Source organism: Octopus sinensis, linkage group LG13, assembly GCF_006345805.1.
Source record: "Octopus sinensis linkage group LG13, ASM634580v1, whole genome shotgun sequence".
In the NCBI taxonomy this organism is placed as follows: Eukaryota; Metazoa; Mollusca; class Cephalopoda; order Octopoda; family Octopodidae; genus Octopus; species Octopus sinensis.
The window spans coordinates 47,419,517-47,437,016 of NC_043009.1; the positions used below are offsets into that span (position 1 = coordinate 47,419,517).

General features: G+C 35.1%; 1 protein-coding gene across 3 annotated transcripts in view; it reads right to left on the reverse strand.

The window, feature by feature from the left end:
* The window catches only part of LOC115218295 (cGMP-dependent 3',5'-cyclic phosphodiesterase-like), a 614,814-nt gene that overhangs the window by 52,834 nt on the left and 544,480 nt on the right, over window positions 1–17,500 (reverse strand). For all 3 annotated transcript variants that reach the window (XM_036508346.1, XM_036508347.1, XM_036508348.1), the window contains 4 exons: window positions 16,689–16,749; window positions 12,319–12,400; window positions 9,933–9,967; window positions 7,192–7,307 (listed from right to left, as the gene is read on the reverse strand). In XM_036508346.1, the coding sequence (XP_036364239.1) occupies window positions 7,192–7,307; window positions 9,933–9,967; window positions 12,319–12,400; window positions 16,689–16,749 (294 nt within the window). The remainder of the gene's footprint in view (window positions 1–7,191; window positions 7,308–9,932; window positions 9,968–12,318; window positions 12,401–16,688; window positions 16,750–17,500) is intronic.

The window sequence follows — 17,500 nt, forward strand, 5'->3', positions numbered from 1 at the left end:
TTTCTGTTGAAACATACAGCATTTATTTGAAAATAAAATGAAAAATTTAGTAAATTAACTCAGTCGTTATTAGTAAGCTGGCCTTGAGATTTTAAAATCAACATTGAAATTTTGGTTACAGGTCTAATTTAGGAAGTTTATCTCAAAGAATCAGGAGAAATCTCAGGCATGTTGATATGAAAAATATTAAGAGTAATTTGCTCACTGCCAAAGCATTACTTGTAAGGAATCATGTACACATGATGGGCTTCCACACAGCCTCCATCAACCAAATTCACTCACAAGGCATTAGTTGGCCTGGAGCCATATAGCAGATGGTGTTGCACAGTGGAACTGAACCTGAAACCATATGGTTGTGAAGTGAGCTTCTTAACCTCAGAGCCATGCCTGTGTCAATATACATACATACACACACACACATATATATACATATGTATATATATATATATATATATATATATACATGCACACACATATATCTATATATATATATACATGTGTATACATATATATATACATATGTATACATACAGATATATTTATATGTATACATGTATATATGTGTATATATGTATGTATATGTGTGTACATATATATATATATATATATATATGTATATATATATATACATATATATATATAAATATATATATATATATAGATATATATATATATATACACACATATATACACACCCACGTGTAAATTTGACAGAGCATTTTAAGTCTGCATATCATTGCTACATGGAGTTAATGAAAGATGTGTGTTGTTAGAATTCAATGGTTTAAGTGAGGAGAGATATAGTCACTTTTCACTTATGTGCAGAAAGAAATAAAAAGAATGAAAGCTAAAAGCTTTTCCATAAAAAAAAAATGTTGTTGCTTTTTTGTAGAACATTTAAAAAAAAATGAAAATGAGAAACATGTAGAACAAATGTATATAAATGTATATAAATGTAGTGAAACTACTATGAGTGTAAATTTATAAGTGGCTTGAATTCAAACAATATTTCCTAATACTTTTTATGTTTGGAATATCGAAAAACTTTTACGTTGTAAAAGAAAAAAGAAACAAAAAAAAACCCAGCAAAAACAAACTTTTTTTTTTTTATATTTTTAAACAAGGTAATGAGAAATATTCTATTTCTAAACTACGTTTTATGAAATCTGACTGTGCACGAAAATAAACATTTGCTGAGATGTAACTGAAAAACTGCAAAGAAAAAAAAATAAATAAAATAAAATAAAATAAAAATATGTACCTGTATTAGCTTTATAGATTTTTCATTTATTTTTAGAGACTTAAAAATTTTTTTTATTTTTTTATTATAGGTTGAGTTCAGTGAATTTCAAGGTGGTGCATATTTCAGTGTAATTTATCAAGTAACAGCGAGCTTAGTGATTCAACTAGGATATATTTACTAAGAATATTTATAGTGTATTCATGATGATGATGATGATGATGATGATGATGATGAATACACGTTTTTTTAATTAGGCATAATCAGTCTAGCAAGTGGTAGACTTATTAATCTAATTCAAGAACGGGGGGTCGATGATCAGATGCATGCCCAAGAAATCATCAGAATAGATAATCAGTGTATGGTTTTAGCTGTATGTTATCCACAAGAAAGGGATGAGTGAATAAAAGATTGCTCCCTTGATAAGTTTAGTGACTGTCTTTGAACAGCCAATGGCCTCAAACCTAGCATTTCCTCAATGGAGGACATTTATAAGATCTCTCACTGTTCAAGTTGGTGCAGGTTTTGAGTGAGATGTCTAGGACTGCATGTGGATGGCATCTATGCACAGAATTTTAGGAAGAAATGAAGGATGGTATGATATGTATACTTAAATAGAAGACATTGTAGGCGTAGGAGTGGCTGTGTAGTAAGTAGCTTGCTTACGAACCACATGATTCCGGTTTCAGTCCCACTGCATGGCACCTTGGGCAAGTGTCTTTTACTATAGCTTCAGGCTGACCAAAGCCTTGTAAATGGATTTGGTAGATGAAAACTGAAAGAAGCCTGTTGTGTGTATATATATATATGTATAATAATAAATATTAGGGAATAAATCCAAACTTACAGGGAAAAGTCAGATTTAGGATTGAATCCAATTTATAGTAAAATATTATATTATATTAAATTAGAGACAAAACCACTATTATGCAAATCAAACAAAGAAAGACTTAATCCAATACATAAATTAATTCATATTATTTTGAAATTTAACAATTATTAATATCCACTACGATCGTTTCATGTCTTCATTTCATCACATCTTTGAGTAGTAGACATTCTTCAGGTGGTTTCAAATCAGACTCAATATTCAAGTCTGAATATTGAGTCTGATTTGAAACACCTGAAGAATGTCTACTACTCAAAGATGTGATGAAATGAAGACATGAAACGATCGTAGTGGATATTAATAATTGTTAAATTTCAAAATAATATGAATTAATTTATGTATTGGATTAAGTCTTTCTTTGTTTGATTTGCATAATAGTGGTTTTGTCTCTAATTTAATATAATATATATATGTATATATATATATATATATATATATGTATATGTATATGTATATATACATATACATATATATATATATATATGTATGTATGTATGTGTGTGTATGTGTTTGTGTATCTGTGTTTCTACCCCCTCCCAACATTGCTTGACAACCGATGGTGGTGTGTTTACATCGCCGTAACTTAGTGGTTCGGCAAAAGAGACCGATAGAATAAGTACTAGGCTTACAAAGAATAAGTCTTGGGGTCGATTTGATGAACTAATGGCTACAGACAAATGATTGAAACAAGTAAAAGAGTATCTGTTTGTATACCCATGCCAGCATGGGAGGCGGGCATGAAACAACGATGATGATGATGATGATAATGATCAAATCTTGTAGCTCCAGGTTTCTAGAACTGCTAGCTTGTACACCCTAAGTGTTTAGCACTTTGTTTAACCTCATGATAGCAGTTGTTTATCAGGCAACTAAGCTGCACCAATGGTAATTGTTGTAGGACCAGAAGAATTAACTGAATGTTTAGGAATCTGATAGGAAGACATGGTGGAAATGTTGGTGTAACTGCCAAAAGAACAATTTTCATTCTATTATGGTGATGAAACCTCAGACTGAGTTGGAAATATTTACATGAAGAATCTAACAAACCTTTCAGATTCCATGAAATTTGCAAGGCCGATATTTACTTCAGCTGGTACAAAACTGGGGCAGATAAGACCATGTTTATATATGCCATCTGATTTAAAGCAAGGTTGGATCAGAGTTTGCAAGTGCTTGCAAATTGGAGGAAAAACTATTTAGTATTTTAAATGATAATTTGAATCTATTTTGAATAAGAGAAAAGGATGGATTTGGAGGTGATGAAGTGATTAAAATGGAAAAGAATTCGTTCCAAGTGTAAAACAAAATGAGGTGATGTTAGGTTCACAATGTGTTATGTTAGTGCATCAGTTATTGTCAACCAAATACATCAGTTGGGGGAAGAAGATGGGTCACAGTGTGACTGGTTGTGGCTGATCAGTCTGATGTGCACATGGAAATCTCTGCCACAGGTTGAGGACTGGTGGTCTGCTGGAACTGAAGACAACAAGTTGATTTTGAATTTGTACAGATCGTGTTTTCTTTGTGCTCCCTGCAATCCTGTTCTGTTTCTAGGAGATGGCACCTCTGTTGGTTCAGCTTTGCCAGGCAGGGTGGTTTTGAGCTTGCATCAAATGGTTCACAATGTACTTATCAATGAACTACTGGGGTCAAATGAAATGGATGGGGAGCCAGAAATAATGATGTAAATTCTCGTGATGACCATTCATATTACAAATAAAAGAATGGTCCTCATGAGCATTACAATGAGCTTGGATATATCCCTAAATTAATTTTAATTATCTAAGTATAAATGAGGCATAATTTGAATGTAGGTTTTATATATAGGAACGTCAGGATTTTATCAGTGAGCTACAGTGGGGTTTAGGTATATTAATGGTACAAACAGTAAATTATATTTGAGGACTGACTCACAAAGATATCATAAATATCATAGGCTATAGATATTCTACATGCAACACAATCCCTTCTGTTGGGAAATATGATGAAGAGAAATATGATAATGACGATGATTTTGGTGATGGTGATGATGATGATGATGATGATGATGATGATGATGATGGTGATGATGATAAGGGTGATGACACTAATGACGATGGTGATTATGATGATGTTATCATATTGGTGGAAGGTGTAAAAAAATCAGTATGAGTGCAATTTCAGAGGGGATGAAGAGCTGAGGGGGTGATTCAAACAAACACAATTATTTCCAGGGATCTTTCCCAGAACCCTACAAACCAAAATAATAATAGAAAAATTAGAAACACTGCACCAGACACCATACAAATTTAATAGGGGAATTGACTCAGAAAATGTGACAAAGAACCTTGAAAAAAAAGAAAATTAGTGAAGAATATTAATACTATGCTAGGTAAACAAAAGAAAAACAAATCTCATAGATAAGAAAATCACACTAAACATACATTTACAAATACCTGGGAATCAATGAACTAGACAGGTACAAAACACAAAAGAAAGTGATAGACATCCCTGTTTTAGCTGTCTCAGTAAGTTATAGTTGTAGCATTACCAGTTGATGCAGTAAAAGGATACCTACCATGAATGCAGGGATATAGGGACATTATGTAACTAGAATAATTATTATAAAATATCCAGTGTTGGCCTACAAAACCGAATAGTAAAGGACAATGGAAAATCAATGAAAATAGCTACAGAACACTAGCAAAATGATGGGAAAATAAATTCTTCTCTGCTGCCAAAGAAACCAAAAGTATATGAGAGGCTGAAATGACAGACAATAGTGATGGGGAAAAAAGAGCTAAAATGTAAAAGAGATCGTAGGAAGTTAAAGCAAAGGCATGAAAAGCCCTAGAAAAAGAAACAGAAAAGGGTCGAAATAAACAAAACAATCATAACACTGGCACAGCTGTGACTGAAAGATTCTTGATTGTAGCATAAGATCAATGTCTTCCCATCAGAAAATAACAAAAGCAGGCAGGAAGCGAAATGTTTTAAGTCACAAAAGAATATGTGTAGGCTTGGAACAAACAATTAAAGGAGTGGCTGTGTGGTAAGTAGCTTGCTTACAAACCACATGGTTCCGGGTTCAGTCCCACTGCGTGGCATCTTGGGCAAGTGTCTTCTGCTATAGCCCCGGGCCGACCAATGCCTTGTGAGTGGATTTGGTAGACGGAAACTGAAAGAAGCCCGTCATATATATGTATATATGTGTGTGTGTGTGTGTGTGTGTGTTTGTGTTTGTCCCCCTAGCATTGCTTGACAACCGATGCTGGTGTGTTTACGTCCCCGTCACTTAGCGGTTCGGCAAAAGAGACCGATAGAATAAGAACTGGGCTTACAAAGAATAAGTCCCGGGGTCGAGCTGCTCGATTAAAGGCGGTGCTCCAGCATGGCCGCAGTCAAATGACTGAAACAAGTAAAAGAAAAGAAAAAAGAAAAGAAAGTTAACCAACTCTGGCTGCTCAGGCCTAGTCTTGGAAGAAGACATCTAAAGGCATGACAGAGTTGATGGCTTTCATTCACTGGATATTATGTAAGCATTATGAAATACCATCAGAAAAGAGGTGGTGGTATAAACGTACACCAGAAATTTCTGAGAATGACAAAATGAAAATACTCTGCAATGTGTCAATTCACATGTATAAATAGAGAAATCAAGGATAATTAGACAGATATTGAAATCGAAATCAAAATCAAATTTGAGGACAGCACCACATAAGTGGCATCCGTGCCAGTGGAGCGCTAAGAGCACCATCTGAGCATGATTGTTGCCAGGACCGCTGACTGGCTCCCGTGCTGGTGGTATGTAAGACGCACCATTCAAGCATGATTGTTACCAGCCTCGCCTTACTGGCACTTGTGCCGGTGGCATGTGAAAAACACCATTTGAAGTGGCCGTTGCCAGTACCACCTAACTGGCCCATATGTTGGTGGCACGTAAAAGCACCCACTACACTCTAGGAGTGGTTAGCGTTAGGAAGCGCATCCAGCTGTAGAAACTCTGCCAGATCAGATTGGAGCCTGGTGCAGCCATCTGGCTCACCAGTCCCCAGTCAAACCATCTAACCCATGCTAGCATGGAAAGTGGACATTAAACGATGATGATGATGATGGTAATGATGTTATCAAAGACTAATGGGAATGGGAATGCTTCCGAATTGAAGCATCAGTCCCAGGAGATGAGAGCATATCATGGGTGGCAGGGAGAAGAAATTAAGCAAATATAAAGATCAGGAAATAGTGATAACCGGAATTTCTGGGGAGTGAAAATGGAGACAACCCTTATAATAATAGTTGCTTTGGGAATGATTAAAACATGCAAATGTGTATAACCATAATTTCAGGACTTATAAAAGTACATGACTTACAGAAAATAACTCCGTTAGGCATTGAACATGCATATAGAGAAATGTTGATACAGCAGATATGATAAATCCAAAACAAAATACTACAAATACCTAAGACCTAAAGAACTATGCTTAGCAGTGAAGTGGGAGCACAGAATTTGAACTCAGAATGTAAGGATGGATAAAATGCCACTAAACATTTTGCCTGGTGTGCTAACGATTCTGATCAGTTCACCACCTTACTACTACTACTACTACTACTACTACTACTACTACTACTACCAACAACAACAGTAATACACCAGAAACAATAAACCAATTCCCACAAGAATACAAAAACTGATGTAGCATAGACAAAACCAAATCCAGCATTCCCGAAAGACAATGCTGTACACATCTCAGGAGCCACAAAAGTGCATCTGGTGTCGCAGAAGAAACTCAGATAAAATTGTTGGAAACATTATAAATGATGAAAATAAAAAAAATAAAAATAGCGACAGTGGTGCTCCAGTATGGCCACACCTTAATAGAGTAAAAGTGTAACAACAACAACAACAACAGCAACAGTAAGAATATATTATAACATATTATGGCGATAATTATATTTAAATGATTGTGATTATAGAGTTTTCTAAGTGGATATTGAGGCTAATTAGGTATCTCTAATTATACATTTTTAGTTGTAAACGAAGAAGAAAAAGTTTAAGAATAATAAAAATGAAGCTGTAACTCACATGACTAATACTTATACAGCAGTAGACAGCAAAAGCTGAAGCGATAGCCTCATCAAATGCAGTAAAACAAGGGCCTGTTTTCTTGTTACATAACTGGGCCACTCCAATCACACAACCTATAGAATATAAGAGAACAGCTGCCACTGAACATGGATAAACAACAAACATGCAATCCTTTATAATATTCTTTGCAAACATATATCAAAAGGGATAAAAATAAAAAGGAGTAGAAATATTCAAAAAGACATTTCTTAGCAATTTAAAAAAAAAAAAAAATATCTAGGATTCATTTTGCATGCCGTGCAATACATTCAGTTTGTAGATGCGGTCTTATAGAAAGGGAATGTCTTTCTTATCTGCAATCTAATGGGTCAGCTTGTCCTTTCAACTAAATTTGTGTAGATGTGGTCTCATGGCAAAAGAATGTCTGTGATCTGATGGGTCAGCTTGTCCTTTCAACTACTTTAGCCCTAAGTTTCTCTTCATTTAGTACTCGCTTAAACTTATAGGCTAGTTCACCTTTAAGGGTAGTGCCAATAAACTTTACTCCTTAGAATTTAACATTATTATCCCATGAGTCTACATAATCTTCATTTTTATTATCTTTTACTTGAAGTAAAGACTATTTGCCAGCATAATAATGTGGCTGTCCTGGAAGGGACGATTGTTACTCTTGTTTAGTCTCAGGAAACGTCGTTTCCAGCTGGCTATACGACACATATCTGTGACCGATCCACAGATGTTGCATTGTGCTGGATGGGGGTGCCGAGTTCCCCTGTTTGAAAATATAAGGACATAGATATTGTGTCGTAAAGCCATCTGGAAACGATATTTCCAAGAGCTAAACAACAGTAACATTCATCCAATCTAGAACTGCCATATTATGTTGGCAGATAGCCTCTGCTTTAAAGAACTGTTACTGAATATATCTCTTTGAGAGATTTAGAAATAATAATGTTTCTATTTATCTTTTATTTGTTTTAGTTTTGCTGGGTTTAGCCAACAAATCAACTCCAGCGCTTATATTTCAGTTTTGTACTTATTCTATCAGTCTCTTTTTGCCAAAGCACTAAGTTACAGGAACGTAAACAAGTCAACACTGGTTGTCAAGCAGTGGTGAGGAACAAACACAAATTTGTACCCACGCACACACACACACGTGACAGGCTTCTTTCAGTTTCCATCAACTAAATCCACTAACAAGGTTGTGGTTGCCCAGGGCTATAGTAGAAGACACCGATGATGCCATGCATTGGGACTGAACCCAAAACCATGTGATTGGAAAGCAAACTTCTTATTACACAAACGGTCTGTGCCTATTATTAACTATTTTCACATAGTTTTAGATCTGGTAGAGTCAAAAGTATTTGCTTGAATAGGCAAGTATTTATAGCTGGATGCCTAATATGATAACCAACAAATTGTAAATATTAAAGTAAATATTAGTATGCTACATATTAACTGTTATATATATAGCTCAACAACAATTTATTTGATTAATGAAGGTAATTGGCTGCAACTCTCTGAATCACAGATGGTTACAGTCAATTGCTTGCATCAGATGCTACTGTTATACTGAAAGCACGTAGCTTAGTGGTTAGGGTATTTCTATCCTTAAGCAAGATACTTTATTTCATGTTGCTTCAGTTCACTCAACTGGCAAAAATGAGTAGGGCCTCTATTTCAAAGGGCTAGCCTTGTCACATCTTGTGTCATGCTGAATTTCCGTGAGAACTATATTAAGGGTACGCCTGACTGAGGAGTACTCAAACACTGGAACCCTCATTGTTGTAACTGACAGTGTGCCAGTTTACAGTCATGCTTCTATTACTTTGTCATCTTAATATATTGGGTTGTCCAGAAAGTTCATGCCGATTTTTAAAGGAAATTAAAAGGTCAATAAATACTTGCCATTACATTTTTAATCAACCAAATATGAACTATTTTATTGCATAATGCGTCTCCATCTTTCCTTTAACTTGAAAATACCCCCTTCCCAGAATTGAGGTGGTTTCATGGCAAAGAATTCATCAAGGTATCTTTTTACATCTTCCAAGGAATTGAAATTTTTACCATTAAGACTATTCTGCAGAGACCTGAATAAGTGGAAATCCAAAGGAGCATTATCTGGTGAATATGGACGGTGGGGTAACACATCCCAGCTGAGCTGCAGCAATTTTTGTCTGGTTTCCAAAGCATCAAGTGCCGAAAATGAACTTTCTTATCTTCCATTTTAAAGGGTTACAGAATTAACACAGGTTATAGGAACATAAACTTTCTTCCACAAAAAGACTGAGCTCAAATCCTATTTTATGGACTCAACCATGTTCTAAAATAAGTCGAAAGGTAAGCTACTATAAATTGGCACAAACTTTCCGGACTACCCAATATTTATCCTGCCAGCAACTTTCACAAATTTCTCAATATTTATCAATTTGGGTGACTGCATCTCGATGCAGTTTCATTTCCTTTATAGAAATAGTGTATTTTTTTTTTTGCATATCAATATGGTATTTTTCCATGATGCAAAGTGAATACTTTCCAGATCAATTTATATAGCTATCTTCATATGGGAGACCTAACTCAGATACTTTCAACAGAGTGAATTCCATTAAAAGCATCTAAGGGCTAAGTGGTAGTGTTGAACTATGTGATGGATTAAGTGTAGGAGTAGGGAAATTATTACGCAGAAAAATCTATCAATATTGAGAGTGTTGAGGGGAACAATGGTTTGTAATTACCTTTTTCATCTTGAATTGGAAAGCAAAGAATATTTCTGAAATTAAATTAAAAAATAAAATGTTGAAATTGAAATAAGATTTCCTCTTCAGAAAAATTGTATATATTTTTTCCAGCTGTTCTTATTAAATGTACTTTACAACATTTCATTTTTATATATATTTAATTCCTTTATATACTTGCTTGAAAGAATTCATATATATACATATACAAAATAACATTTCCAATTCCTCATAATATTCTTTATATTATACATCAAAATCAAAAAGCAAAAGGAAAATAATTAAAAAATATTCAGCAACATTTAAAAAACATTATTTATTTACTAACAAGCTAATCCCTTCCAAATGAAAAAATTATTAAAATAGCAGGAGTGCTAAACTTTAGTTTCCAGTCATCAAAAGTGTAAGAATAAATATATTTCTTTACTGCCCACAAGGGGCTAAACATAGAGGGGACAAACAAGGACAGACAAAGGGATTAAGTTGATTACATCAACCCCAGTGCGTAACTGGTACTTAATTTATCGACCCCGAAAGGATGAAAGGCAAAGTCGACCTTGGCGGAATTTGAACTCAGAACGTAACGACAGACGAAATACCGCTAAGCATTTCGCCCAGCGCGCTAACGCTTCTGCCAGAGCACTGATATGGTCACATGAGGCAAAATGGATGATGAGTAGTGGATGAAAATATAGCCATGTGCTGACAATGAAAGGTACCTGTGGGTAATTGTAAATTGAAAAAAAAACAACATGAAGAGATATCTTGATGTATAGTCTCAATAGTGAAATGACAAATGCTGATGATGATTTGTGATATACAACAAGATAGACCTGTTCAACTCATTACAATATGGTTAAGTGGATATTAAAATGATGATGATGATGATGATGATAAAGCATTTCCCTAAAGCAGCAATCATCAATAGAACTTTGTAGAATTGATGTCAGCTATTGACAGCTAATTATTTTGGCTAAAAGTGGAAAAGAATGGGTGATGGTTGAATGAAAAGAAAGTATCAATTTTACATACAACACATACATATGTTTCATGACTGCAACAGTGGAGTTACACTTTGCCAAGCCAGATGATCCAGTCCATATTAACCCTAGGTACTAATAAATAGTGGGGCTGGACAGTATTGTTATTGGTGAGAAGAATCATTGCCATAGAATATTCTAACAGCATATAAATAGTCATCTTTTGTATAGAGCAGTGGTCCTCAACATTTTAACAATGTTTTAAATATATTCCTAATATTTAATTATAAAAATATAATAGGATTTCTTTAAACATCGAATGGCTATGAAGGGTCCTTCCAAATAAGGTAAGAATCAAAAGTAGGAGATGGTTGAGAACCATTAGTCTAGAGTGTGCCTAGTGATGTAAACAAGCCTTAAATATTCCAGCTGGAGCACTAAAACAACTGCGGAGTCATGTGATGTAGTGGTTAGGGTATTGGACTCATGATCGTAAGATTGTGGTTTTGATTGCTGGACTGGGCAATGCATTGTGTTCTTGAGCAAAACACTTCATTTCACATTGCTCCAGTCCACTCAGCTGGCAAAAATGAGTAATCTTACAACAAATCAGCATCCCGTCCAAGTGTGGAATATGCCGGGAAACTGGCCCTTATGAGAAGGTATGATCCAAGAAGGTAACTTTACCTTACTTTTTACCTTACTAAAACAACTATGTAACATCATCAGTCTGATAAGATTCAACGCAAACTCACACCTTGTTGTTTTCCATGAAGAGGGTGAGAAAGTATAATGCTGAAATCTAAGCAAAGGAAAGCTAACACTCAAAAGTTCTGAATGGTGCTAAAGATGGAAGGAGCAAATGGATTTAGAGAAACTGCTTGTGTTTCCAAATTATATTGTAATGAAGAAACTGATTGCATGGTCTGACTAAAGAGATGAGAATGGCATTATCTTATGATTGGATGATCTTCCTGTCACTAATCCTTATTTGCTTTGCAAGTACCGGATCTCTTATTACACATGTCTATGAAGACACAATTCCAACTGAAGATTGGTTCACAGAGGAATTGACAACAATGTCATTGCTTGAAGTCCATTGATTTTTGGAGAACCACAAATATAAATGAACATACAGACTTGTGCTTGCCTATGGTAGCATGCAGTGGGAAGGAATCCAAAATCACGTGATTTGGAAGTGAATTTCTTAACCACACTAAGAAATAATAGCAAGTAATTTAACACTGAAGAACAGAGTTTCATAAAGAATTTAGTAAACAGATTTCTCTTGCAGGCAATTTGATTTAAGATAAAAAGATTTGGATGGTTTATTTCTGTAAGATTTTAATATAGTTAGATTAATGAGAAAATCCTTTGAAAATGTTATTGGTCAGCATGTTACTTACCGTGTCCTAAAGCCAGTATTTTCATCGATCACCCGATAAAAGAGTGGGTGAGAATATGCATCCCGAATATTCAGCAGTTCTCCTGTTGAAGATAAAGTTTCATTACGATTGATGTATTAGCAACATCTCTATAGTTCTATTTATTTACTTTCTTTCTCCTTCCTCCTATTTCTCTTCCTCTTTCTCTCTCTCTTGCATACATAACCCACACATCCCTTGTCTCTCTCTCTCTCTCTATCTATCTATTTATTCCTCTAAGCGTACATACATTTTAATAAGGATACACACACAAACATGCAATCTATGCCAAGTATACATATATAAACACACATACCACATATATCCACTTTCATCTTGTCTTAACCGAATATCCTCACTCACAGTCACACACACACACACATACTTATACACAAACAACATATAATATATTTCATCTGATGGTGATGATTAAAAACATAAGGAACTTAATCCTGAAGTAGGAAACCAATTTAAGAAATACAAAAGGAATGGAATAACAATAACTGTTAAGGAATCTTAGTTATTTATTCATAGTTTTTTATCACTATCCACTTCTTTATTCTTTCATCCAAACACAACTGCATTCGCTTTATACAGACCACACCCACCAAATAATCTTCATCATTCTTAATTGTCACCTAACTAAACCCTTTAGCAGGGGTGGATTAAGAACCATAGAGACCTTAAGCACTTAAAATATTTTGGTGCCCCCCCACCATATGTGTATGTAATTTAAAATGTAAACAATGATAAACTATAGAAAAAATTTTTAGTTTTCAAAATGGAACAAAAACGGAAAATAATGTTCTTATTTTTGTATCCTTCCACTTTATTTATATTTGAAAAGTTTTCTCCTACTTTTTTTTTTTAATTGCAGAGTCTTTGATCAGATTCTCATGATTAAAACCATGAACACTTCAAAATTAAATTTCTGATCATATAACCCACCTTGAATATTATTTTAGCAAATCTGAAGTAATTTCTTTTGTACTGTAAACCATTTACCATTTCTGTGGTGCCAACACCCCCTTGATGCTCTAAGTATAAGCTTATTTTGCTTAGTGGTTAATTCAACAATGTTCCTAAGAATTCTACAATATGAAGACACTAAGTCTGTACATGGTCGATCAGCTTGTACGAAATAGCATTCACATGTTTCTTAAATCACACATTATTGCCATACATACTCTCTTTACTCTTTTATTCTTTTACTTGTTTCAGTCATTTGACTGTGGCCATGCTGGAGCACCACCTTTAGTCAAGCAAATTGATCCCAGGACTTATTCTTTGTAAGCCTATTGGTCTCTTTTGCCAAACCACTAAGTTATGGGGATGTAAACACACCAGCAGACACACAAATATACACACACATGCATACATACATACATACATACATACATACATACATACATACATACATACATACATATATATATATATATATATATATATATATATACATACGACGGGCTTCTTTCAGTTTCCGTCTACCAAATCCACTCACAAGGCTTTGGTTGGCCCGAAGCTATAGTAGAAGACACTTGCTCAAGGTGCCACGCAGTGGGACTGAACCCAAAACTATGTGGTTGGTAAGCAAGCTACTTACCACACAGCCACTCCTATGCCTATACATTGTATAAGATAATAAAGTGGTTTACATAAGGAAGCTAGGATATATTAGATGATGTAGAATTATATAACCCTAAAATGATGGAATATAGACAACAGAAATGTTGACTATTGTTTAACCCTACCTTTATCAGGCTTAAACTGAGACTAAACATTAAGAAGCAAATAAAAGTAAAATCTAGGGACAGGAATTTCATATGATAAACCTCCATGAAATACATCCTCAGTATAGACACTATTAGGACATAGTGCCAGAATATACTTAGCACTTTAGGCCAGTTTTACACTGTGTTTCCTTTCCCCCAGTCCTACAATGGGCATCACTCCACCTAGTCCTAAAATGTGTGTTCCTTCTCAAAGCCCTGCATTGTGTGTCCCTTCCTTCCAGCCTTACAAATATGTGCTCCCTTCCCACATGCACACATACACACACATATACATATGCATTTTTTATCTTTTACTTGTTTCAGCCATTAGACTGTGGCCATGTTGGGGCATGACTCATGTCATAGGCTTCTTTCAGTTCTGTTTATTAAATCCACTCACAGAAGATTTGTTTGACCCAAGGCTATAGCAGAAGACACTTTCCCAAAGTACTACATTGTGGGACTGAACCTGCAACCATGTGGTTGGAAAACAAACTTACCACACAGCCTCACTTGCACCTAAATATATGAAGGTGTGTATATATAGGGTAATGGGTAAAGACCCTCTTCAGTCATGAATGACCATGGGATTGCACCTAGAAATTTATCCTCTGAGGCACATGTTCAGGCAAGGTTGTTTACGGAAGACCAGCGGTCACCCATACATTCTAGCCTCCCCTCTCCATGTCAACGATGTTATCCAAGAAAAAGGCAAAGGCCAATACAGCTTGGCACCAGTGATGTCGCAACTCATTTCTACAGATGAGTGAACTGGAGCAACGTGAAATAAAGTGTCTTGCTCAATAACGCATAGCCTCAGCTGGGAATTGAACTCATTACCTCATGATTGTGAGCCCAATGCTCTAACCCCTGAGCCATGTGCTTTCACTGTGTATGTATATATACATATATTTAGTGAGTCAGTTGGGATAAGATAATCCAGGTGTGTTTATCTTGAGAAGAACTTCTATGGACAACAGCTATCTGAAAATTGCAAAAGGGGAATTTCACCAATGATACTCTTGTTTTAAATAAACAGAAAATCCAAAGATTCCATTTCCATCTCAGAGTCTGGAAAATAAGAACCGAAGATTGGAGCATGTGATATTACATCTATTTCATAGTTGAAATAAAAGTAATATCACATACTCCAATCTTCAATTTTTATTATGCAGACACACATATATATATATGTGTGCATTCATATATATATATACGTTCTTGTCCATGTTGTATTTTTCTACATACCTTAACATATATTCCAGGCGCCCCGTACCCCCTTTATCATTAATGTGAACACATATTCTTAATAATTGGTACGACTCTCTGTTTGTCTCTCTCTCTCTCTCATTTTTACTTTCTCTCTATTCATCTTCTCTTTCCTCTGATCCTTTGGTCTAGTCTTCCACTACCCTCCTATTTCTTTGTCTCGCTCTGCACTCACAGTCATTCTTCGACACCCATCCCTTCTCCTCTCTGATTCCTTCTTTCTCTCTCTCTCTCTCTCTTTGTTGCGTTTTGTCCCCCTTTTTCTCTCTCTCTCTTCCTTTGCTTCTCTTTCTTTCTTTTCCCTCTTCTCTGTCACGTGACGTTGGCCGAAATCTGCCTTTCAGCTCCTGACCCTCGTCGGTTAACATCGTTGTTCTTCGTCCGCCGCTATAAAGGCTTTTTCCAATGCGCCAGAGAAAAAAATTTGTTTGCTTGTTATCAGTCGTAAGACACTTGTTGTTTTCACCGTTAATGCTTCTGTATTTCATGTTTCTGTATTCCATATTGTTTTTGTTTTTTTTTATATCTGTCCCTTTTGCTGTCCTGGTGTTCGTATGCATCGATCCTTCTTCCAGGAAATCTACGCTTCCAGCTTAGTTTTTCTTGGAGGGCTGGCCGTGATCTAGTAATCTCAGAGATTAACAGCCGAAATTACTACGATGATCCGGTTCTTGACTGAAGACTGAGGGGTTCGAATGTCCTGTCCATGTTTATTGTATCGGTTCTATGAGTTATACGTCTTGTCCATGTTGTATTTTTCTACATACCTTTAATAATATATATATAATATATATAATATATATATATATATATATATATATATGTGTGCATTCATATATAGATATATATATATATATATATATGGTGTGTGTGTGTGTGTGTGTATATATATATATATGTGTGTGTTCTTATTATATATATATAACATATAAATATATATATATAATATATAAATACACGCACACACATTTAGATATACACAAGAGAGAAAAATGAATCAATATATATGCATGAAAAAATATAAGAGTAAAAACTAATATTCTTCTCTGGTAAAATTTTGGGAACTCTAAGAATTAATGGTCTAAAGAGAGAGAGAGAGAGAGGGTGAGAGAGACACGCACACATGTACATTATATGTTAGATGAACAAGTGTATACACACACAAAATATATTTAAAAAAACCCGAAACTTATGGCATATATTATTACACATATAATGATATTTACCTACAGAACACACAATATCGATTTTAAACCCAAATGTAATTTCCTCAGAGCATTTAACTAATATAAGTGAAGAATTATTTACCTTTAGTTGCTACATGACCAGCAATACCATGTGACCGTGGGAATCGAATCTCTGATTGTGGCTAAAAATGAAACAGAAATGTATTGTTAGTACAAAAATTGTCTGAAATATAGGAAAAAAAGAAAATCCGGTATTGTTAATAGAAACCAAAGTAGTAGTACAGCTGTTGCAATAGCAAAAAGAAAAAGTAAAGACGATTACGATGATGAAGGCAGTGGTGATGATGATGATGATGATGATGAAGATGAAGATGATAGCAATAAGATTTATTTTAACATAAGCAGGTGTAGGTCCAAGAATAATGACATAACCAGAGGCTAAATTAACGGTAATGTTTTGCATCAATTGACAGACAAAATGGACTATAAAATATTGATTTCAAATTTTGGCATAAGGCCGACAGTTTCAGGGGAGGGGGTAAGATGATTAAATCCCCTGCAGTACTCAATTGACATTTATTTTATTGACCCTGAAAGAATGAACAGCAAAGTCGACCTCGGTGGGATGTGAATTCAAAGATGGATGAAATGTCGCTAAGAATTTTGTTTGGGGTGTTAGCAATTCTGCCAGCTCACCGTATTGCGACTATAAAATATTAAGTTGGTGAAAGTCTTTTACTTGTTTCAGTCATTTGACTGTGGCCATGCTGGAGCACCACCTTAAAGGGGTTTTAGTCGAAGAAATCAACCCCCAGGACTTATTCTTTGTAAGCCTAGTCCTTATTCTATTGGTCTCTTTTGCTGAACTGCTAAGTTACAGGGATGTAAACACACCAACATTGGCTGTCAAGAATGGTGGCGGTGATGGGGAGG